At 35.8% G+C, this 24,398-nt stretch overlaps 1 protein-coding gene across 2 annotated transcripts in view; it reads left to right on the forward strand.

The window, feature by feature from the left end:
• The window catches only part of LOC114494981 (CD2 associated protein), a 158,717-nt gene that overhangs the window by 83,591 nt on the left and 50,728 nt on the right, over positions 1-24,398 (forward strand). For both annotated transcript variants that reach the window (XM_036024200.1, XM_036024199.1), the window contains exons 6-11: positions 6,650-6,837; positions 13,214-13,274; positions 13,665-13,759; positions 15,368-15,472; positions 16,842-16,878; positions 17,962-18,024. In XM_036024200.1, the coding sequence (XP_035880093.1) occupies positions 6,650-6,837; positions 13,214-13,274; positions 13,665-13,759; positions 15,368-15,472; positions 16,842-16,878; positions 17,962-18,024 (549 nt within the window). The remainder of the gene's footprint in view (positions 1-6,649; positions 6,838-13,213; positions 13,275-13,664; positions 13,760-15,367; positions 15,473-16,841; positions 16,879-17,961; positions 18,025-24,398) is intronic.

Below are 24,398 nucleotides of genomic sequence, written 5' to 3' on the forward strand. Positions count from 1 at the left end.
CTTAAAGGGGAGTAAAATGATTGCATTGTTTTTTAGATTGGTTTGGTTGCATTGTTGAAAGTGGGTTGGAAAAGAATAAGACTGGGACAGTGAGATTAGTTGATAATGTGATGATTAAGGTAGAAATAGTGTCAGCTTAAACTAGAGGAATGATCATGGGAATAGAGAAACATGGGTAGAATGGGAGCAAACTAGGTAGTATAAAGAACTGCACCTTGTAATGATGGGATATGGGAATGACTGAGGAAGAAGAGCCTGTGGCTACCAGCTTTTGGGTTCTAGAAGGTTGTAGATGGAGATGTCATTTGTAGAGAGGAAGGGAAAAGTTTTGGAAGTTAATTCACTTTGGAGATGTTTGGTTTGAGTCCTGGGGGGATATGAGGGCACCCAAGTGAAGATACTTGGTAGTCAGTTATATATATGGGTCTGAAATCTTAGAAGAAAAGTTTGGGTGGATGTTCAAATTTAGGGCTTTAACAGTATTTTAGGTGATACAAGAAATCATGGAGATAGATAAGAGTACCTAAGGAGAATGTCTAGAGAGAAAAAGGAAAAGAGCCCAGGACAGAATCCTGGGTAGCAACATTCATGGTATGAACCAAGATAGAGTAACTAAAAAGATGACCAGAAAGGCACAGAGAGCCAGGAGGAAACCTGTGAGTGTGTGGTAGGTAGTCAGGGGATAAGAGTTTTTCAGGGAAGGCATAGACAGTAGTGTCAGATGCTGCTGTGAGATTAAGGAAGGTAAATAAGATACAAAATAAAATATAACTCTGGATTTAGGGATGAAGAGATCGTTAATAACCTAGGCAAGAGCAGTAGAGAGAGGTAGGTCATTGGGATAGAAGCTGAATTGAGGAAGAAGGGAGTGTAAGTATAAAGCAGTCTAGCAGCTGAGGACAACATATGTCCAAGAATGTTTTTGTTCTTTAAAAGGAAGTTGATTATTTTTTTAATTTGTATTATTATTTTAATCTTCACCCAAGGATATGTTTATTGATTTTGGTGGGGGGAGAGAAACATCGACGTGAGAGTAGATCTAAAAAGTTCTCATTAGAAGAAAAAAATTTGCGATAGCACCAGAGCCCACTGTCTCTCCATGTGCACACATGGAGGGAAGGCCTTGTGAGGACACAGTAAGGAGGCAGCCATGTGCAAGCCAGGAAGAGAGATCACACCAGAACCCAACCATGCTGGCACTCTGATCTTGGGTTTCCAGCCTTAAGAACTGAAAATGCTTAACTCTCTCCCACCCCCTGACTCCTGCCCTTAGTAAAGGAGAGAGGAAGAGAGGAGAAAAGAGAGACAAAGATCAATGAGGTTAATAGGAAACAATTAGCAAGATACTAGATTTAAATAGCCACATCATTGATTACATTAAAATTAAGTTTGTAAATTCCAATTGGCAGGCCAGTTAACTGGATAATAACATACGGTTTCACTTTAAATACAGGCATGTGTTCCTTATGATTGGATACATGCTGAGAAATGCATTGTTAGGTGATTTCATTGTTGTGTGAACATCATAGTGTGTGCTTACACAGACCCAGATGGTATAGCCTACTACACACCGAGGCTACATGGAACAGCCTATTGCTCCTAAGGCTATAGACCTGCCCAGCATGTTACTGTACTGAATACTGTAGGGAGTTGTAACACTATGGTACCTTTGTACATCTAAACATAGAAAAAGTGCAGTAAAAACACGTTATGAAAATACAAAATGGTACACTTATATGGGGCACTTACCATGAAGAACTGGAGTTTGCCCGGGTGAGTCAGCAAGTGACCAACAAGTGAATGTGAAGGCCTAGGACATTAGTATACATTGCTGTAGACTTTATAAACACTGTACACACAGGCTACACTAAATAAATATTTTTCTTTAATAATAAAATAACCTTAGTTTAATATAACTTTTTTGCCTTATGAACTTTTAAATTTTATTAAGTAAAAAAGTTACAGTAAGTAATGCATTGAGCTATGATTTTATGACTACTATGACATCACTAGGTAATTGTACTTTTTTCGATCCATTGTAGTCCCATGGGACTATTGTTACACAGTCTGCTGATTACCAAAATGATGTTGTATGGTACATGACTATATTATGGTATAGGTTTTAAAAAAGGATGAAAAAAGATATTCTGTGCAATATACATAAAATCTGTAGTGGTTATATTAATGTAAGGAGTATATTTCAGGAAGATAAATATTACCAAAGATAAAAAGGAATATTTTATAATGATAGAGTCAGTTTAAAACATTTACATAACAATTCTAAATATGTATAACCTAATACCAGAACTTGAAAATACATGAGACAGAAACTGCCAGAAATTTAAAGAAACAGACAAATCTACAAGTAGATTTTAACATGCTTCTCTCAGTAATGAATAGAACCAGTGGACAAAAAAAAAAAAAATAAGGGTTTATAAGACTTGCATAACATCAAATGAGTGGGCCTAATTGACATTTACAGAATACTTAACCCAACAGTAGTAGAATACACAGTCATTTGAAGAGTACATGAAATATTTATCAGATAGACCCCATGTTTGGGGATCAAACAACTCAGTGAATTTAAAAGGTTTAAGTCCTACAGAGTAGGTTTTGTGACTATGATGGAACTACTAATAACAGATATTTAGGAAATCTTCAGGTATGTGGGAATTAAGTAACACTTAAAAATAACCAGTGGATCAAAGAAGAAATTAGGAAAATTAGAATGGTTTTTAAAATTAATAAAAATGGAAATACAACATACCAGAATTGTGGAATGCAGGTAAAGCAGCACCTATAGAGAAGTTTATAGCTTTAACAGCTAATTTAAAAAAGAGAAATACAAAAATCAATAATCTTCCTAGCTGGCGTAGCTTAGTGGATTGAGCGCGGGCTGTGAACCAAAGTGTCGCAGATTGAATTCCCAGTCAGGGCACATGCCTGGGTTGCAGGCCATGGCCCCCAGCAACCGCACATTGATGTTTCTCTCTCTGTATCTCCCTCCCTCTCTAAAAATAAATAAATAAAATCTTTAAAAATTTTTAAACTATATAAAAAATCAATAATCTTGATTTATATTTTAGACTAGTAAAATAGCAAATTAAATCTGAAATAATTAGAAGGAAGAAAGGAAGAGTCCAAAACTATGAAATAAAAAAACAAATCAACAGGCCCTGGCTGGTGTAGCTCAGTGGATTGAGCACAGGCCTGTGAACCAAAGCATCACCAGTTTGATTCTTAGTCAGGGCAAATGCCTGGGTTGCAGGCCGTGTCCCCAGTATGGGGTGTGCTAGAGGCAACCATACATTGATGTTTCACTCCCTCTCTTTCTCCCTCCCTTCCCCATCTCTCTAAAATAGATAAAATCTTTAAAAAATATATTTCTTTAAAAAAAGATCAACAGTCAAGGAAATCAATAAAAGATAAAAGAATTGATAAAGCTAATCAAGTAAAAAGAGAAACAAATATGGCAATCGGACATGAATGGAGTAACACTACAGATCAGACAATATAGGCGTAATAAAGAAATAGTGTCTATAATTTGACAACTTAGAGGAGATATACAAATTCCTTGAAAAGTACAACTTAACCAAAACCAATGTAGATGAAATAAAAACTTTATAGTCCAAAAATATTGAACTCATTATCAAACACCCTTATACAAAATTTTCTACCCAGGTGGTTTCACTGGTGAATTCTGTCAAGCATTTAGTCTTAAGTGCTTTAAGATTTCTGAGATCTGTATGACTTTATCAAAATCTGATGAAATCATTAGGGAATTACAAACATCATAAACAGAAATTTTTTATAAACCATTACCATATCAAATCCAACAAAATATGTGATACATCATGACTAGTGGGGTTTATTCCACAAATTCAAAAATTTATCATATTAGTAGTTTAAAGGAGAAGAACCATATTATCATTTTCAATAGATGCAGAAAGAGAATTTTACATATTCAACATTATGATAAAAATTCTCTAGAATAGCCACAGAAGGGAACTTTTAGCATTAGATAAAGCTTGTCTATGAAAAACCTGCAGCCAGCCCTGGCTGGTGTAGCTCAGTGCACTGACTGTGGACCTTCGAACCTAGGGGTTGCTGGTTCGATTCCCTGTCAGGGCACATGCATGGGTTGTAGGCCAGGTCCCCAGTAGTGGACCCATGAGAGGCAACCACACATTGATGTTTATCTCCCTTTCTTTCTCTCTTCCTTCCCTTCTCTCTAAAAATAAATAAATGAAATCTTAAAAAAAAATCAGCTAACATCTTAATGGTAAATAAAAAGGACTAGAGTGTGGAAGCATGGATAACTTATGCATATTCTACTTAGCAGGAGAAGCAGATAGAAAAGATGTGCTATATAATTAAATTTGAAATCTAAAAATGGCATTGCATTTAATAGTGACAAATTGAAGACCAGTGGTTCTTGAGAATATAGGATAGGAAGGATTGATTGAGATGGTGAAGTATTCTTTTTGGAATGAAAGTGTTTTATATTTTAATTGTTGGGGTTACATGGGGCGGGCACACGTTTATCAAAAAGTATTGGATTGTCCATTTAAAATGGGTTTATTTTATTGTATATAAATATTCTCTCGCCCTGGCTGGCGTAGCTCAGTGGATTGAGCACAGGCTGTGAACCAAAGTGTCGCAGGTTCGATTCCCAGTCAGGGCACATGCCTGGGTTGCAGGCCACGACCCCCAGCAACCGCACTTTGATGTTTCTCTCTCTCTCTCCCTCCCTTCCCTCTCTAAAAATAAATAAATAAAATCTTAAAATAAAATAAAATAAATAAATATTCTCTCAATAAAGTTGACTTAAAACTTTATTACAAAAAGTATATGAGGGGAGACCCACAAAAACCTGGAATTATCTTCTGGAGGGCAGGCCCGGCTTACCCCCCAGGTGAGTGTTCCAGGAACTCATCTGTATCAGTGTATCAGATGGCATTGTGAGGGGCTGCCTTTGGCTTCAGTGAATTTTTTTTGAAGACTCAGTGCATTTGCCCATTTCATGATAGGTGATTTACATGTGTGTCTGCCCATATGACACTGAATGTTCAGTAGTTCAGTAGTTTATGACCAAAAACAGCATGCCCCCTGCCTCATGCCCTACCCTTCTTATTCACCCAGTCTCATCCCGAGTGACTTTTTTGTTTCCCCGGATAAAAAAAAGTCCTCAAAGGGAAACAGTTTGCCAGTGTGGAAGAGGTGAAACAAAAACAGCAAAAGCACTAAAAGGTATCAAAATCAGTGAGTTCAAAAACTGTTCTGAGCAGTGGGGAAAAAAATCTCAATAGGTGTATTGCATCAAATGGAAAGTACTTTGAAGGTGAGTGAAGTTTAAACATGTAGGAATAAATACACAATTTCTTATAAATAAATTCCGGGGAGCGGGGTTTGGGTCTCTCCTCAGATGTGGCTTTTATTGCAAGTGATGAGAGTAGATCACTGAACTTGTTAGCATTACATTTAAGTTCATAAAATTTGTATTTATTAACTACTCAGATATTTTCACATGTGTGATTAGAGGCTTTTGTTGTTTGAATCATTGTATTAAAATGTTTAAAACTGGATTTGGGGTTATCAGGAATTAGCTTCCAACATTGACTCTTATTTAAACCTTCTATGGCCTTGGAAAAGTTCTTGACATCTGCTTGCCTGGTTTTTCAAAATGAGGAGTAATAGTGCTTAATGCTATTGAGTGGTTATAAAAATTAGATATAATTCATGTATAGTGCTTAGCAAGTGCCTTTTAAATTTCAACATAATTTTTTAGTTTAGGGAGCTGAAATTTATGTATTTCTCCCCATCTCTCATTCTCATTCTAAAACATTTCTGGAATTTTTTTTGTATGATTTACTCTAGAAATGTATTTCTTAGATTATAAGGTCCTTTGAGAATCTGTTATAAGCTGTGCTGCTTTTGCACAGGAAATTGAACTGAAAAAATACCCACATAGTTTTCCATGGGGCTGTTCATGAATTCATTGAGGACTCTAAATAAGAACCTTTGCTATTGCGCAAGAATGTAGAAATAACTTTCTTACCATTTAATGTTAAATGCTATTTAATGTTTTTTTTTACTGCTATAATGTAAATTTTCATGGATTGCTTCAAATTTAGTAACATGTTACTTCATTCATGAGTTAAGATGACAGGTCTTAAACTGCTGGCTTTCTAAAATAAAAATTTGCTGATATTCCCAGTTTTCTTTTTTTTTTTTTTTTTTGATATTCCCAGTTTTCGTGTTTGGAAACTCACCCTAATTTTAATCAGATTGAATTGTATAACTGTTAAAAAATGATTAACTTTATCTTTTTATTCTTCACTATTACATTTCATACATCTTTGTCCAAAGCAATAAATCTGACATGCTGTTGTAAGAATCATGTATAATGTGATTTCAATTTCTTAATTAGCACTTTACTAATTAAAAACACCTCAATTGTTATTGGTTATACACAGCATCCAGAAAAATATCAATGTAAAGTGCATCTTACTCTTGGATATATTAGTAGTTATTTCATTGTTTTTGATATTTTTTTTTAGGAGTTATATAGTGTAAATACATTGGAGGGGGAGTATCAAGAGTTTCAGGATGCTGGGTGTCATTCTTCAAAAACAAATTATTCTTTCAGAAACTGTTTGGACTGGTTCTACCTTGTCTTTGCCGTCTATGGGGAGTGGGAATGAAAGTGCACCTGGATCGGTTATGCAGCCAAAGAAAATTAGAGGAGTTGGATTTGGAGACATTTTTAAAGAAGGCTCTGTGAAACTTAGGACAAGAACACCCAGCAGTGAAATAGAAGAGAAGAAATCAGAAAGGGTAATATGGATAAAACTTTACTTAGATTAACTCCACTATTTTTCTCCTTAAGCATTTTGCAGAATGTAAAAGTCACTTTGCAACTTTTAAATATCCTATTTTGAAATCTGTAGTTATTGGTTAAGAAAACTTGTGAGAAACTCTTTTCAAGTTTACAGTGATTAATGTTTATATTTGATTTTTATAAAATTAGAATGTTTTGTGGTAAATTTAACACAAACTCTTAGTGGAAGCTTTAGAATTAACAGTCATCAGTTTAAAATTAGAAAAGGCAAGGCTTGCTTTTTTGCCTTTTAAAGCTAAAATTATATATTTTTCCCTTTAATTTGAAATAAGCCTCAAATGGGCCATTTTAAAATGGTTTCGAAATGAGAACTAAGTTTATTAGGCACTGTTTAACTTTCCTGTGGTTTATCAGCAATGGTGACATCTACTCACCTCTCTGTATGGAGGTGTACATTTGTATGAAGAACTTTATTTTTCTTAAGCATTTCACTAGCAATGTACCATACATTTTAATTTCTAACAAGATATTTTAAACTAAATATGTTAAGGTTTTTATTTGAGGGAAAAAGTAGCTACAATCTTAAGGGCACTTATTTCAGAGTTGTTGTTTCTGGTGTTCACATCAAGGAGCTTCAGAGGCTTAAGTTGTTATTTTGGAGGGGAAATAGCTACAATTTTACAGGCATTTATTTCAATGCTATTGTTCTTGGTGTTAACCTCTGGGAGCTCCAGATCCAGTGTTCAGATAGGATGCTTTTCCTGTGAAGTTGTTAGGGCATTGTTTCCCTTGTAGCTCTCATTTGTATGTAAAGTATTTCGTATTTAATTGCCTGGTTTAGCAATATTTTACTTTTCAGACTTTCTTGGCTGGTGAAATATTTTGTGAAGTTTTCTCCTAATGTGTGTCAACATTTTTTTTTCTTTCTAGCTTGCTGCATATTTTCTTATGTAATTATCATTTGGTTCAGGAAAGAAAACTTGCACTTTGAATCCTATCTTCTGCTAGGTCTGACACTGCCTAGCCTTAAGATTATGGGTCCTAATGGATTCTTGGTTTTAAAGATAAAGATTGGAGTTCTTGTAGTTTTTGGAGTACTGTTGTATAACCATATAATAGCTAGGAATGTTGGAGAAGCAATGTCTATATTAGCAGGGACATTAGAGTACATGATCTGGAACTCCTTTCCAGCTCTTAAAGCTTGTAACTCCATTTGATTAATGATATCACTAACAATTTTTAAGTGTCTTTATTAAACAAAGTAAAATTGTACATTTTTCCTAAGACCACTGCTTTAGAGTGCTGTCTTATCTTTGGCTTGAGAATCATTTATTTTGCTTTGGAAGGTCTTTCAGCACAACTTGAGCAATCTTCTCAGGTGACATTAGCTAAGGAATATATGTGGGCAAAACATTAGTAATGACATTTAAAAGATGTCCAGAGCCACCAGTTACAAGAGACACAGCTATGGGACAGGGATTCACACCTATTTTTCTGGGTATGGATTCTCAAATAGTTTGTGAAGACTTGGTTGTACATTTTTAGCTACATTGTAGAGCATTTTGTACATTGTCTTTCCTGGTCAGTCTATAGTCTTCATATCACAAGCATAGTGTTTGCTGATGGAAAGCTGAATGAGATTCTGCTTGTAGATATTTAACAAAAAGTTCCAAAAAAGAGCTCTTATGCGTAGACTGGTGCATTGGTTTCAGAGGTGCGTTGGGGACACGTTTTCATCCAAGCCTGGTCATCTACCTGATAACACCACCTTGCTCTTCACTGAACATCTGCTCTCTTTCTTTCCTTTTGACACCCACAGTGCTTCCCATTAATTGTAACACTTCACAACGTTCATGGTGGATGTTTGAAAAAATCCTCTAAAGGTCCGTTGACTTTTTGTTCGGTTCTTCTTAGTAAGCTCATTAATTTCTTCTGTGTGTTATCCAGCACTGCCTGTAGGACCTCATTGTGTTTTTTAAATTCTTTAATTTGTTCTTCCTTCTGATCCAAGCCAGCATTCCCTTTATTCAGACACCCCTGTAACATGCCCTATTTTTGGTCTAGACTGTCTGTCTTCTCCATCTATTCAGCTAGTACCAACTTCAGGTTAGCTAGTGCATGAGAATACTGTTTTTCTTATTCCTAAGAGACAGAAAGCTGTAATAATGCACATTCATCTCCTTGGCAACAACATTCAGTTGTTCATGCAATGACTACCTACATACTGGCATGAAGATTTGCCTTTTCCACTGCATTGAAAGGTGAACCTGGCTTTTCTTCCAGTGCTGTGATTTTCCTTTTAAGTTTAGTTGCTCTTTCTTCTGCAGCCCCAGCTTCTGGCAGAAGACAATCTTGTGGCCCTGAAGCATGGTTAGGGGATCTCTTGAGTTCTTGGCTTAAGCGTAATTCCTTGTCACGTAAACATTGATCCTCTTTCCCTAAGACATAGTTTCTGTTTATTTCTGTTTCAATGCCAAAATGACATACCTGTTTCTTCCTCAAGAGATATCACTACATTTTTAAAATAGTTTTTATTGATTATGCTATTACAGTTGTCTCATTTTTTTCTCTCCTTTATTCTCCTCCACCCTATACCTCCCCTTCCCACCATCATTCCCCCAACTTAGTTCATGTCCATGGGTCATACATACAAGTTCTTTGGCTTCTCCATTTCCCATACTATTCTTAATCTCCCCCTGTCTATTTTCTATCTACCATTTATGCCTCTTATTCCATTTCCCCCATTCTCCCCCCCCTTTCCCTCCTGGCTGATAACCCTCCATGTGATCTCCATTTCTGTGAATTTGTTCCTGTTTTAGTTGTATGCTTAGTTCATTTTTGTGTTTGTTTTTAGGTTCAGTTGTTGATAGTTGTGAGTTTGTTGTCATTTTATTGTTCGTAGTTTTGATCATCTTCTTTTTCTTAGACAAGTCCCTTTAACATTTCTTATGATAAGGGTGTGGTGATGATGAACTCCTTGAACTTGACCTTATCTGGGAAGCACTTTATCTGCCCTTCCATTTTAAATGATAGCTTTGCTGAATAGAGTAGTATTGGATGTAGGTCATTGCTTTTCATGACTTTGAATACTTCCTTCTAGCCCCTTCTTGTTTGCAATCTTCCTTTTGAGAAATCAGCTTATAGTCTTATGGGAACTCCTTTGTAGGTAACACTCTCCTTTTTTCTTGTTGCCTTTAAGGTTCTCTCCTTATGTATAATCTTGGGTAATATAATTATGATGTGCCTTGGTGTGTGCTTCCTTGGATCCAATATTTTAGGACTCTGTCAGCTTCCTGGACTTCCTGGAAGTTTATTTCCTTTGCCAGATTAGGGAAGTTCTCCTTCATTATGTTTTCAATTTCTTTAAATCCTCTTCTCCTTCAGGAATCCCTATGATTTGGATGTTGGAACATTTAAAGTTGTTCCAGAGGTTCCTAAGCCTCTAGCCTCATTTTATTGAATTCTTACTTCTTCATTCTGTTCCCATTGAATGTTTATTTCTTCCTTCTCCAAATCATTGATGTGAGTCCCAGTTTCTTTCATGTCACTGTTGGTTCTCTATACATTTTCCTTTATTTCATGTTTCATAGCCTTCACTTTTTCCTCTATTTTGCAACCATATTCAACCAATTCTGTGAGCATCCTGCTTACTAGTGTTTTAAACTCTGCATCTGATAGGCTGGCTATTTCTTCATTGCTTAGTTGTATTTTTGGGGAGTTTTGATCTGTTCTTTCATTTGGGCCATATTTTTTAGTCTCAGTAAGCCAGTTACATATAAGGGGCAGAGCCTTAGATATTTGCAAAGTTGCTGCAGTGTGTTGCTGTATGTGGGGGAGGGGTGGGAGTGGGAACGATGCTGCTTGCTCAGCTCTTGCTCTGCTTTTAGTCACTTCCTCCATGTCCCACAAGCAAATTGGGCCCCTCTGGTGCTGACTCCTGGGTGGGTGGTTTTGTGTATGTTCTCTGGCTCTGTGGGTCTCTCCAACAAGCTGTCCTGGGAGTTGGAGTTTCTCCTGCCACTGCAATCCCTGCAGGTTTTTACAGCCAGAGGTTTTTGAAGCTTTATTTCCCTGTACTGGAACCCTGGGTTGCGTGGTCTGTCTTGCTTCCTAGTTCTTCCTCCTATTTTATCCTGCTCCACCAGCTGCCACCTGGACTGCCTCGGTCTTCTAGCCACCCCCTTGTCCCAAATCCTTTCACCCAGGCTGCCTCTCTCTGCCCATTGTTGGTCTAGATGAATGTTTCTTTAACTCCTTGGTTGTTAAATTTTAACTCCTTGGTTTTTAAATTTGTTTTTGTCCTTCTTTTGGTTGTGTGAGGAGGCAAAATGTGTCTACCTACTCCTTCATCTTATCTGGAAGTCCTCAAGATATGACTACTTTTCCAAAGCTGATTTAATTCCCCTGTCGTGCTCTTCCCCCCCCCCCCAGTAGTTCCTCTACAGCAAGAGCCTTCTTCTTCATTGCAACATATTCCAATTCCCTTACCTCCTCATAGAAAGTCATACATTTTTTCTCTTCTAGTGCATGATATTCTGTTTCCTTTTCCTGAAATGTTTCTACAGTTTTTTAATTTTCCTGTTTGGTTTTCCAAATTTTGACTTCACACATCAGTAATCTGTCTTTCAAGTTGTTTACTGCCTTCCTTCTAAGAGTTATTTTCATTATTTTATTAGTGAAATTTTTACTTAAAGAGAGAAATTCAATTTTACTTTGTGCTGATTCCTTCTCCAGATTCTTATTGTTGTCAATGAGATTGTTATCATGGTTTAAGCTGCTCCATCTCATTATTTTATTTTCAGCATCAGACTGTGCTTGTTGCACTCTCAATGCTTCTTCCACGGATGTGCTTTGTGGAAGAACTTTTTTCCTTTTCTGTCACCTTACATTTTGCTTTATAATATTGGGATTCAGTTCACATTTTTCAGTTGTTTTTTTCTTTTTCTCATTTGTCTGGTCTTGTTCTCTCCTTGAAACATCTCTTATTTTGTACAGAAGATAATTTTTTCTTGAGGGACATAATTCTAATTTCAAGACCTTTGATCTTCTTGGTAAACTGTTATTTTTCTGTTGTAGAATTTGAATAGATTTTTGCATTATCATAAATTTTAGAATCATCAGACTCTGATTCCCAAACCATGCTGCTATAAAAGATGTTCGAGTTGTTCAATTTTTTCTTCATATTCATTTACTTTATCTTGATACCTTTGCCTTAGTTACTTTTTGTTTGTGAACATTCTGCAATATTGCCATTTCAAGTTGATGATTATCAATATCCTTGTTTTTCTTTTGTTCAAGTTTCTTGATGGTATATTGAAGTCTGTAGAATTCATGGTCATCATAGGTGTTGCTGTGAAAGTCTGAGCAAAATGTCTCCAATAGCTAACTTCAACCTCAAGTGTTATGGCTTTGTTTGAAAGTGGTTATTTCCTGTTGTGATGAAATCAGGTCAGGAAAGTTCATATCATTTCTGTTGTGAGCTGATGCAGGGGTTGATGGTACATGGCTGGCTCTAGAATTTCCTGACTGAATGGTTGGCTGCAACTTTGCAACTTATTCTTTACCACATCTGTCTTTTTTAAAGGGATTGATTTCTAAGTCTTTCTGTTGTAAGCAGCAGATGCATGAAGGTTGATGTCACCACGCAAAGAAGGTGATGCAGGAGTTGATGGTACAAGGCCAAGTCTAGAATTTCCTGACTGAGTGGCTGACTGCAGCTTCTGGGACTTAGTCTAATTTTAGCATCTGGGAGCTGGAAGATCTGGCCTGGGCCTAACAAGGGGCTCTTCTCCAGGGACACATCCCCAGCAGGCCTCCCTGCTTCCTCTGTCTCAGAAAATCCACACTGCCTTTGACTTTCTTGTCACACAGCTCATGTTGTCCTGCAGCTTGTGGTTTCCATGCCACCCGTTGGTTGGTTGGTTTGTTTGTTTTTTAACATTTGAAGTTGAATTCACACAGTGACACACATCATCTTAAGGCCACAAGTGGGCATATTTGGGCAAATGTCCATGCCTGTGCATCACGCCTACACTGATAATCTTTCTGTTGCCTCTTATGATGCCTGCTCCTCCAGAGCTGGCATTGGCGAGAGTTGCCTCAGAGTCACCCTAGAGGATGGCCTTGCAAGGCCTGCTCTGATCACTGATCCAGGAGTTGATAAAGTAGAGAAGTTACAAGTTTTGAGCTATCATTTAAATAACTTTTGAGATCTTGGCAGAGTTTTCAGTCGCATTACTACTAACCTGGCTCTAAGTACCATTAGGGAAAGCTGAATAACTGTAAATGCAAATTTTGTCTAGTAGTATTATCTTCATTCTAACTTAAAATATTTTATCTCGTCCTTCTCTATTCTTGCCCTTAATCCTATAGTCACAAGGATCCAGAACTCAGAGTGTGGAGATGAAAACAGACACTGAAGGTAAAATTAAAGGTAAGTGTTTGAATAAAAATTTTATACTAGGAATGAAAGATGCTCAAATATGTTAGATTTTTAAAAACTTTCATCAATACTGTGCTACTTGATCAGAGTATTAAATCCTGAGTATAAGTACTATGAGGTCAAGGTTTTTAATATGCTTTGTTCTCTAATGTTCTACCCCCACAGTTAGAACTGAACCTATAGCATATAAGGACTTAGTAAGTAGTTGAATGAAGGATGAATAAAATTGTTACTTAGTTCAACAGGTAGTATTGGCTGAAATTATTAAATTCATTTTAATAGCTTCCAGTGTACATTTCTTTGCACAAAGTAGAGACTTCATAGGTATTTGTTGAAAGAACTCATTTATATAAGCCACATTATTTACATTCTTTATTTTAGCTAAGGAATATTGTAGAACATTATTTGCCTATGAAGGTGCTAATGAAGATGAACTTACTTTTAAAGAGGGAGACATAATCCACTTGATAAGTAAGGTAAGATCTTTCTCTGTTCTTCACTGAATCATATCATGTAATTTATTCATAGAAATATTTTTCAGTACTCTTCCATTTACTCTAGCATGTGAGCTTTAGAAGAGCTGGGACTTTCTCTTATTTATTTCTGTGTCCTGAGAACCTTCACATAGTCACATAGTGAGTGCTCAGAGTGTTTTGTTTTGTTTTTAAATTTTCACTGCCTTTGTTGTAATATATTGAAAAATTATCATCATGTTGTGTTTTTCCCTCTAACCCTAACCCTCTCCAGGTTTATCGTCTTTCTCTTTTATCTCAATCCATTTTTTCCCGCCTAATGTTTGTTGCATTGTTTTTAATAAAAAAAGGAATAATAAGGAACTACTTTAAATGTCCATCAACATGTAAATGCTTATGAAACTATATACTGTGGGAAATAGTGTGGCTGTTTCAAAGAATGAGGTAGTTTTAAAACTTGGAAAAAGGAAACTCAGTATTATTGGGGTATGGGCAGAATCCTATAATTAGTATTTTATAATACAGCAAAGTTATAAATATTTTGTTCTTTTGGTGTAATTCTATTGTATAGTTTTTGAAATTCTTCCCCCCCTTCCTCTTTTTTTAATCCTTACCAAAGGACATGCTTATTGATTTTAGCAAGAGGAGGAGGGAAGGAGAGAACCATGGATTGGTTCTCTTGTATGCGCCCCGACCAGGGACCAAAGCAGTAACCTAGACATGTGCCCCAACCAGAACCCTTATGCCTATGGGAGGCCACTCCAACCAACTGAGCCACATCAGCCAGGGCTCCATTGTTTTAAATCAACAATCAGGTGGTTCACTGTATGCCATTTTGAATATTCATATAGTTTGGACTAATTTCTCATGGAAGGATGGCATTTGGAAGGAGTTGAAAAAAGAGCCTATTAATTTCTAATGCATGTGAATAATATCATTTAATATTTGGTATATAAAATGTTGGGAAGATTGTTAAGTAAGATACTGTTTGGTGATTCATATTCTCAGTTCACCCTCTCCATTTTCTTTCCTTTTTATTTTCTCCTATCCAACAACTTTTTTTTTTTAATCCTTATCCAAGGATATATTTTATTACTGATTTTAGAGAGAGAGAGACATCGGTGTGAGAAAAACATCTATTGGTTGTCTCCTGTATCCACCCTGGGAATCAAAACTGAAACCTTTCAGTGTACAGGATGGCATTCCAACCAACTGAGTCACCAAGCCAGGGCATCCAAGAACTTTTTATCCTTGTAAATTAAACTTAAAGTTACCTGGCTTATGTTTTGAAAAATTAGCACTGGCTGGTATGGCTCATTGGATTGAGTACCAGCCTGTAAACCGAAAGGTCACCAGTTTGATTTCCAGTCCAGGGCACATATCTGGGTTTTGGGCCAGGTCCCCAGGTAGGGGCCTACAATAGGCAACCAATTACACATTAATGTTTCTCTCCTGTTTTTCTCCCTTGCTTCCTCTCTCTCTAAGAATAAATAAAATCTTTTTAAAAAATTAAAGCCAATTTTATAACTACTGCTAGAAGTATTTGTAATTTTTCCCCCTTAATTAAAGATGATCCATACAATCTTAATTACTCTTCCTTTTGCATTTTAGGAGACTGGAGAAGCTGGCTGGTGGAAGGGTGAACTTAATGGTAAAGAAGGAGTATTTCCAGACAATTTTGCCATTCAGATAAATGAACTGGATAAGGACTTTCCAGTAAGCTTTTATTTTTTAATGGTGATGATAGTTTAAAGAACCTTTAGCCAATATTTCTTTGTAAACAGAGTTTTTATATTGTTACTGAATAGTTTTATGAGAGTTTTAGATTCATGTCTTCAGGTAACTTACTTGAATTATTGTAAAAACAAAACACTATTTCAGTTCTGTGCTTTATTCCTGTTTTTTTCCCCCACTGATTATAGTAGAGGGTAACCTCAGACTCGTTATTAAAATTAACAGAAAAAAAGGTGGCCATGCTAGTTAGACAAATTAGCACTTGCCTGGAAGAAATTATATTTTTATTTAATTTTGTTGAAAATAAGGCAATTTCTACCTTACTGTTATTTTCTCAGTGCATTTTGTGGAGAAAAAGAAGCAGTCTTCACCTCCTTATAGGATTTAATATGTCTGTTTTATTTCTCATGGTGAATAAAGTGAGGCTGAGTTTCATCAGTGATCTTTTGGTTTTCTACAACTTGATCCCTTTTTTCCTCCCATAGAGTGATGGATCTAACTAAGTTTTTAAATAAAGTAGGGGGAAGGGGAGTTAGAGAGCAGACACACAGCAAGACAATCTACCATATTTGATATGGGCCAGTGCAGAAATCTGTAGTCTTTCCAGTCTTTCATTTAGGTCAGTAAATTATTGGAGCTTACTCTGTGGAAGCTTACACCATTCTAGGCCCTTCCTTTGCTGGATTTGATTCACTATTGATTCAGCCTTCAGTGTGCTTTTTTTTTTTTATACTTAATGAACACACATTATTGATTATTAGCTATTTTTAATTTGGAAAAATCAAATTCACATATGCAGAAATGTGTCTCAAGCTTTTGAACACCTTAAGTGACTCTCATAAGTGACTCCTTACAAGTCTAAGAGAATTTAAGCAAAGTGAGGAAACACAGACCTTTACCTTTATCTTCTCTTTGAGAGTGAAGAGTCAAACATGAAAGCTAGATATATTTATTAGATACTTTGTTTTTCATTTAAAAACAAAGTCTCTTTCTCTGCCTTTCCTTGCTACCCTCAGTCCCCACCCAACGTGGCTGTTAAAGAAGGTAAAATGGTGCTAGGAATCTTAACCTGTGGGAGGGAGGACAGAACATTTTTGTTGATCATTAAGAATTTGTAGGTTTATCTTACAGGGATAAATTTTGAAATACTTGAATTTTTATCAAGGAGGTATTTGTTCTAATAGATAAATTTTTGTCAGTGACCTTATGTGGCATTGTCAGGATTTATCTCATAATTTTTAGCAGGGAGGGGTTAAGGAGAGATGTTCATATACTTTTGATTTTAATGACCAGAATTGAACTACATTTAATATTTAAGTGTTCAACTATTTTTTAATCATTATTTTAATAGAAACCAAAGAAACCACCACCTCCTGCTAAGGGTCCAGGTATGTAAGAAAAACATTATTCAGTTTGCTATTCATATCTTTATGTTCTAAAATTGTGAAATTGGATCTAATATATGTGTTATATACCAATTTTTAGAAATATATAAAAATTCAGTGTTCACATACATTAATATCAGTTAGTATTTGTTTAAGTACAAGGCATATAAAATAGGAATCTTGAAATAATTTGTATGCTTTAGTTCTATGTCATTTTGAGTTAAGAGAATTGGCTAAGTTTAAACCTGCTAAGAAAACTAAATATATTGACCTGAAAAATTTTATTTCCTGTGTTTTCAGGTGAAATCAATTTGTTAATGTTGCAAACAAAAACTGATTTATGTATTCTTCCTTAAGAGAATGTGCTAGGGAATTAAACAAATTAGAAAATTTTATTTTTTAAAAACTGTTGAATTAAACAAACCTAGAAGAGTTTTCTAGAGTTAATTTTTATAATCTAGCTCTTTGTGTATTTCTGTTAATTTCCACCCTCCGATTTCTGATTTTTTTAATATAGTACAATTTTTTTTCTTGAAAGATTTACCTTCTTTAGAATAGTGTAAATTCTTTCCTTCTCAATGGTTTTAGCTTTGTAGTTGCTGACCTAATCCCAAAAAAGGAAGGCACAAGTTAAAAGTAATTTTTATATAAGACAATGTTGAAGGCTTTTTGGAAACTAGTTAAATTGGGATTACAAAGTTAATTAAAATTATATAAAATAAAACATTTAATTGTCCACAGTCCCAATAGGAGCATTTCAAGTCTCAATAGTCAATATGGGACAGCATAACAGTAGAACATTTCTATCATCATTGTTAGTTCTTTAGGAGAGAGGTGGTGTAACGGATGTGAACACCTTCATTTGACAAAAAAGGAACTGAGATTATAGAGTTACTATGGACTCATGCTAACCGTGACAGGTATAGCATTAGATTCAGCCTAGTGACTTCTGTTACATTGTTCTTTCTCTTAAACCATGTTTTAATCTGATGTTATGTTTTTACCTAGCCTTTAGTTTGTAGTATAATTGTTTTTGTACTCTAAAGCAATTTTTTTTAAGCATTAACTTTGTATTTTTTTCCTTAGCCCCAAAACCTGAACTGATATCTGCAGAGAAAAAGTGTTTTCCTATAAAGCCTGAAGAAAGAGGTATGGCTAATCTTTCCGCTTTTAGAAAAATAACTTTTTTTGTCATTCTGAGGAAAAACATCTCTCCATACTGAATCACTTACACTGATATTAAGAAATGTTCAGTATTTACTTTGCAATGCTTGGTGTTTTCTGGGAGGAAGTAGTTTGTCAAGATCCACAGGAAATTAAGATTTTAGTTAGCCCTGGCTGGTGTGACTCAGTTGGTTGGAGTGTCATCCCATAACCAAAAGTTTGCGGGTTCAGTTCCTGGTCAGGACATGTGTGATCCCTGGTCCAGGTGTGTGCAGGAGGCAACTATTCAGTGCTTCTCTCTTGCATCACTGTTTCTCTGTCTCCCTTCCTCTTTAAAAACAATGAAAAAATGTCCTCCTGTAAGAATTAAAATAAATAATAAAAAAGATTTTATTCAAACTGATACCAATTTACATTCATTAAAATGTTAAACTATTTCTTTAGTAAGGATGTAGTACTTAATCATAGTTGTTTCAAGTAATGTATAAGAAAACTAAGCACACACAGTTATACTTCTATTATTTTTATAGTGCTTCAGTTGAGGTACATATTTAAAATTTCTTAAGGATAAATATGTTATAATTTAAAACATGGAAGTGATTTATTATGTAATGTTTCATTTTCACCGCATTTATTTGCCATGTAAACTTAGTTATTCCAAGCTATGTATTTTATTAAAAAACATTACCTATTTTGTATCATTATTTATTAATTTAGAAAATATACCTCCTTTGTACAGAAAGATCTGGAATGGTCATATCAGGTAGATGAGGCTATATATACATGCAAAAACTTGAATACTGTTTTAGAATGCTTTTGTTTCTACTGCTTGTCTTTGTCTTACCTAAATTGTGGCTGACTTCTCTTAACTGATTTCTCCTACTTTAGCTCCTTGTCTGGTTTATATTTTATATCTTTGTAGGACTCAGTTTTTAATAGACTTTTTTTAGAACAGTTTTATATTGAAGTAAATTTGAGCAGAAGGCAAAGTCCCTGTATACTCCCTGACCCAACACATATACAAACTTCCCACTACTGAAAACCTGCATCAGAGTGTTACATTTGTTACAGTCAGTGCACCTCCATTGACATCATTACCATCCAAAGATTATAGTTTTCCTTAGGTTTCACTTATGGTGGTGTACATTTTATGAGTTTGGACAAATGTGTAATTTAACAAATGTATACTTGTGATAATGTATAGAATAGTCCACTGCCCTAAAAATCCTCTTGCTCTACCTTTTCATTTCTTCCTTTCCCCAGTCCCTGGCAAATGCTGATATTTTTATCACCTCTATAATTTTGCCTTTTTCAGAATGTCATATGGTTGTAATCATCCATTGTGTAGGCTTTTCACATTGGCTTTTTTCACTTGGTAATGTGTCTTTAAAGTTACTTCAAGTCTTTTCAGAATGTAATGGCTCATTTCTTTTTAGTGCTAATTAATATTCTATTGTTTCGGGCCATTCACCTACTGGAAGGATATCTTGGTTGCTTCCAGTCTTTGGCAGTTATGAATAAAGCTGCTCTAAATATCTCCATGCATGTTTTTGTCTGTACATAAGTTTTCAATACACCATGTTAAATACCAAGGAGTATTGTCAGATCATAAGGTAAGAATATTTTTAGTGTTCTAAGAAATCACTAAACTATCTTCCAAAGTGTGTATACCGTTTTGCATTCCCACCAGCGACTGAGAACTCCCATTGCTCCACATCCTGGCTAATATTTGGCGTTGTCAGGAACTGATCCCATATTTTTTGTTACCATCCACTACCATTTTTACTGACTAAATACAGCAACCATACTCTTTCCTGAATATGTTATGCACCTTCATAGCTTTATTTCATTCTCATTATTTGAGCTCTGCATGGAAGGGTTTTTTTTGTATTATCTTTTTTTTTACATTTGAGAATTTTTTATTATGAAGTAAAAATAATTTGTATTTAATAAAAGCATTTCTTAATATCAGATGAGTCCTTTGTGGTATCACCATTTTTAGGTCCAATTCTTGGATCACTAATACTTGGTTACAATATCTGTCCTGTATGAAACTCAAGTACAAAGATATGTAGAAGTATGTTGCTAGCTTCATCATCTACATTATGATATTCTTTTTATAGTCCTCTCCATCAAATAGATAGTGTATTAAAATTCAAATACTGATTTCTCATATTTTCTGAAGTCAGCGAGTTGATCTTATAATCAAAATTGATGGAGATGTATTTTTATTACATTTATCTCCTCAAAATTCTGGCCACAATGAGTAGCAGGGACTGATTTTTTCCTCCTGAATTACAAAAACTAGGAAACTGGACAAAATGTCAAAATATTTGATACAATTTCAGATATGAAGAACAGGTAGCATAGGATTGTTATCACTGAGAAATTTTCAAGGAAACCAATGAGGCAAGCCCTAAAATTATCCCCAGTGTATTGTGTAGAAACATTTTACAGGCAACAGGAAAGAAGAAGCCAGACCGAACTTAGTTTTTCTGCAGAAATGAGAAGATTGGGGTTTAGGGAGGCCAAAGCAGCTATTGTTTGTGGGGCAGAATGCCAGAATGGAAGGTAACTAACTACGCAGAGAGAGCACTGAGAGATCCTATAGCATCTACCATGAGGCTTCCTTTGGCTGAGTACTAGATTACACACATGTGTAAGAGAATTTTCATAGCTGGAGAGGTAAGTACTGGAAAGCATTTGGTGAGGCAGTTTCTGGAACTCACAGAAAGTTTGTTCCTACAAGCCACAGTAGGAAAGAACTCATAAGGCATTGGATAGATTTATAAAATGGTATCTTACCTTACTAAAGGCTAATCTGCACCTACCTTGGAAACAGATGAAACTAATTTTAGAACAAAATTCAGTAGAATATGAAAGAACAGGCATTCCTAATTTCATTGCATGTGGCTTTATTGTACTTCACAGATGTTGCATTCTTTTACAAATTGAAGGCAAGATCCTTCGCCAACAAAGATTACAATTAGTAAAAAGATTACAACTTCCTACCTTTGACTGTTAAGTGAAAATCATGGGATACTTTAAAAAATTTTAAGAATGGGATTTTTTACCCTGGCTGGTGTAGCTCAGTGGATTGAGCTCGGGCTGCAAACCAAAGTGTCGCAGGTTCGATTCCCAGTCAGGGCACATGTCTGGGTTGCAGGCCACAGCCCCCAGCAACCGTACATTGATGTTTCTCTCTCCCTCTCTTTCTCCCTCCCTTCCCTCTCTGAAAATAAATAAATAAACTGTTTTTAAAAAAAAAAGAATGGGATTTTTTTATATTCACTGTCTTCTCTTGACCCCAAGCTGCCATATGTATCTTCTCAGACCCACTTAGCAGTTTTTTGCCCCCTATTTTCTCAGAGGTACCTTGAATGCCAGCCACGCTGATCCTCAGCAGAGTGATGCTGTCAACACTTTAGAGTACAAATTTTTCTTCCGCTTTCTGGGAAAACTTTACTTGGACATACCCTGCATTTATTCTTGGCACCCTTTCTCATCCTTGGTATGACATATGTATAACAGGAAGAGATAAGTTTATGTTTATCTTTATAAAGATAAGAGATAAACATAAAGAGATGAACTTTATGTTTATGTTTGGAGTGCCACTCAGGGAGGCATATAAATGTGTAGGATAGAATGCAACAGGAGCTCTGTCAGGCTTATAAAATCAATTAAATTGTACAAGGCACATCCACAGGAAGAGCATAATAGGCTGGTGAGTCCTAGCCTGGTTCCGCTTTTTTATTATTAGAGGCAATGAATTTGTGCTCACTTTACCTTGAGGAGCATTTCTTTTAGAGTTTCTATTTAAGAAATTAGGATCAACCTTCTTAATTTTCAGTTGATTCCTAAGCAGAATATAACCATATAATAAAACCCTCCAAGCAGACACTGAGCACCAATATGTTTATAATAGCACCTGGTTTCCTAATTAGCAATGGGAGGGGAGAGGTGTGCTGATGCATATTCCCTCTTGAGGTTTTTTTGTTGTTGCTTTTTAATTTCTGCATCTGGCATAGATTTTAGCCTGACATTAAATGGCAGCAAGTTAGAATTGCTAAGAAGTTATAGTAGTTACATGGTAGAATTTCAGTGATTGAAGGTATAGTTGGCTGATTTCTGGGGCTTTCAAGCTCAGTAAATCTTACCCTTCTTGAAAAAGTTTGGGGTTCTGTTGACTACTTAAAACTTTGTCTCTTATACAAGGTCATGTAGCTGCTGCCAGTTCCCTTCCAATGGGGTAGGAGCATGATTAATTCATTCACTAATTCACCAATCTAAAAATTAATAAGGAAGGACTGTCAGAGTTCAGTCTTGTGTTATCTTATTCTTAATTTTCTCAGTCATATACATAAAAGCTTCAACCACCATGTGAACACTGTAGATTCCCAGTCGGTGTTTGGTTGGATTTATTTACATTTGTTGCTTTCTTTGTATTTCCATTTGTTTTCATTTTATACATTCTGCCTAAAATATATATTAATAACATGATTTCCTTTATGGAGAACCTAATAGTGGAACATATTTTGTCTGAAAAAATTTTTTCCTTATCCTCGAAAGATATTTTGCCATAGTTTGAATTCCAAGTTGGCAGAATAGTAGTTCCTGGTATATTACTGAACTACCTTAAATTGAAGTCTTGACATACCTACTTCACAACTTTTCTTAGGAGCATTCTCTTCTTTCAGTGAGCCAATAAATGGAATGCTTAATTTATAGAATAAAAACTTTATGAAAATTGAATTATGATAATAAAGATGGATTTTCCAATTTATATGCTAGCTGTGGATTCTTAAATCAGTATTCTTCATATTGCAGACTGTTAGAAATTAGTGGTCACAATATGTTTTTAAATTGTTATGTACTCTCAAACTTTGGTGTAATACACTTCATTTTACTGAGGAATTTAAATCCAGGTACCTATTTTTAAGATCATTTAAGGTCATTTATTGGAGGTACTAAACTCAAATGCCTTTTAATCTCTGACGAAATATGTAATACATGGACATTGAGTTGAGAGCTGTGGCAACGCTCTATTATATTTTATATTTAGTGTGTTTACCAAAAAGTAAATGATACTTATCTCTAATGTTCTACAAAGAGCATTTTGATATGTCACTCTAATATGTCACTCCACGTTGAACCTAAAAATAATCTTGACATCTTAAGAAGTAGCAAATTATATTTATAACCACACCTGAAACAGACTTAACAAATGTTAAACATAAATAACATAAATTCAGTCAGTTATGTATGAGGTAACTTACCTCTGCTAGTTACTAGGAAGATTAAAAATTATTTTTTCAGTGGGCTGGAATGGTAGTAAAAGGGAGAAAACTGTACTTGAACAATGATTAAAATAAAATTTAAAAAATTATTTTTTCACTTTTGAGAATGATATTCTGACAATTGCTAGTTGAAGACTTAATAGGTATTAACTATTGTGATTATGCAGAGACATAGAAAATGAGCAGAATGTGTTGACTAGAAAAGCAGAGGTGAACTTCTGGTCGAGATGAAGGCATAGGCAGAACACACTTCACCTCCTTTCACATAAGGAGGATTACAACTAACCGCAAAACAAAATACACCTACAGCTGCCAGAAAATCTAACTGTGTGGAAGTCCAACAACCAAAGATTTAAAGAGGACATATTCATCGAGATGGGTAGAAGGAGCAGAGACAGGAAACCGGGACAGAGAGGACATGGTGTAGCAGCAGCAGCAGCAGCAGTGGAATGGGCAGTCCCATGTTAGGGATATATGGGGAGTGACCCCCAAACCAGACTGCACACCCCAGGGTTCCAGCACCAGGAAAATAAAGCCTTATAACTTCTAGCTATAAAAACCAGTGGGGGTGGGGGCAGCAGAATAAACTGCCAATCTCTCCATAGGGTCCTATTAAGGGACCCACGCGGTCCTAGAATATACACAAACCCACCCACTCTATACACAGCTGTGGAAACAGCTTGAGGGGTGCCAGTCACATCAGTGACTGGAAGCAGGGCAAGTGCCAAACAAACCTCCAGCAGTCAGGCAGTGGCATTGCCCCCTCTCCAACTCCTCCCCTACATACAAAGCCACTAAGTGGGTTGCCCTGCCCTGGCAGTTACCTAAGTCTCCATCCACCCCATACAACGTAACAGGGATGCCAAGACCGAGGGTGAGAGCAGTTCTACCTAATACACAGAAACAAACACGGAAGTTGCTAAGTTGAGGAGGCAAAGAAACATGGCCCAAATGAAAGAACAGAACGAAACCCCAGTAAAAGAACTAAACAGAAATAGCCAGCCTATCAGATGGAGAGTTGAAAACACTGATAATAAGGATGCTTAGAGATCTCACTGAGTA

Source organism: Phyllostomus discolor, chromosome 4 (genome assembly GCF_004126475.2).
Source record: "Phyllostomus discolor isolate MPI-MPIP mPhyDis1 chromosome 4, mPhyDis1.pri.v3, whole genome shotgun sequence".
In the NCBI taxonomy this organism is placed as follows: domain Eukaryota; kingdom Metazoa; phylum Chordata; class Mammalia; order Chiroptera; family Phyllostomidae; genus Phyllostomus; species Phyllostomus discolor.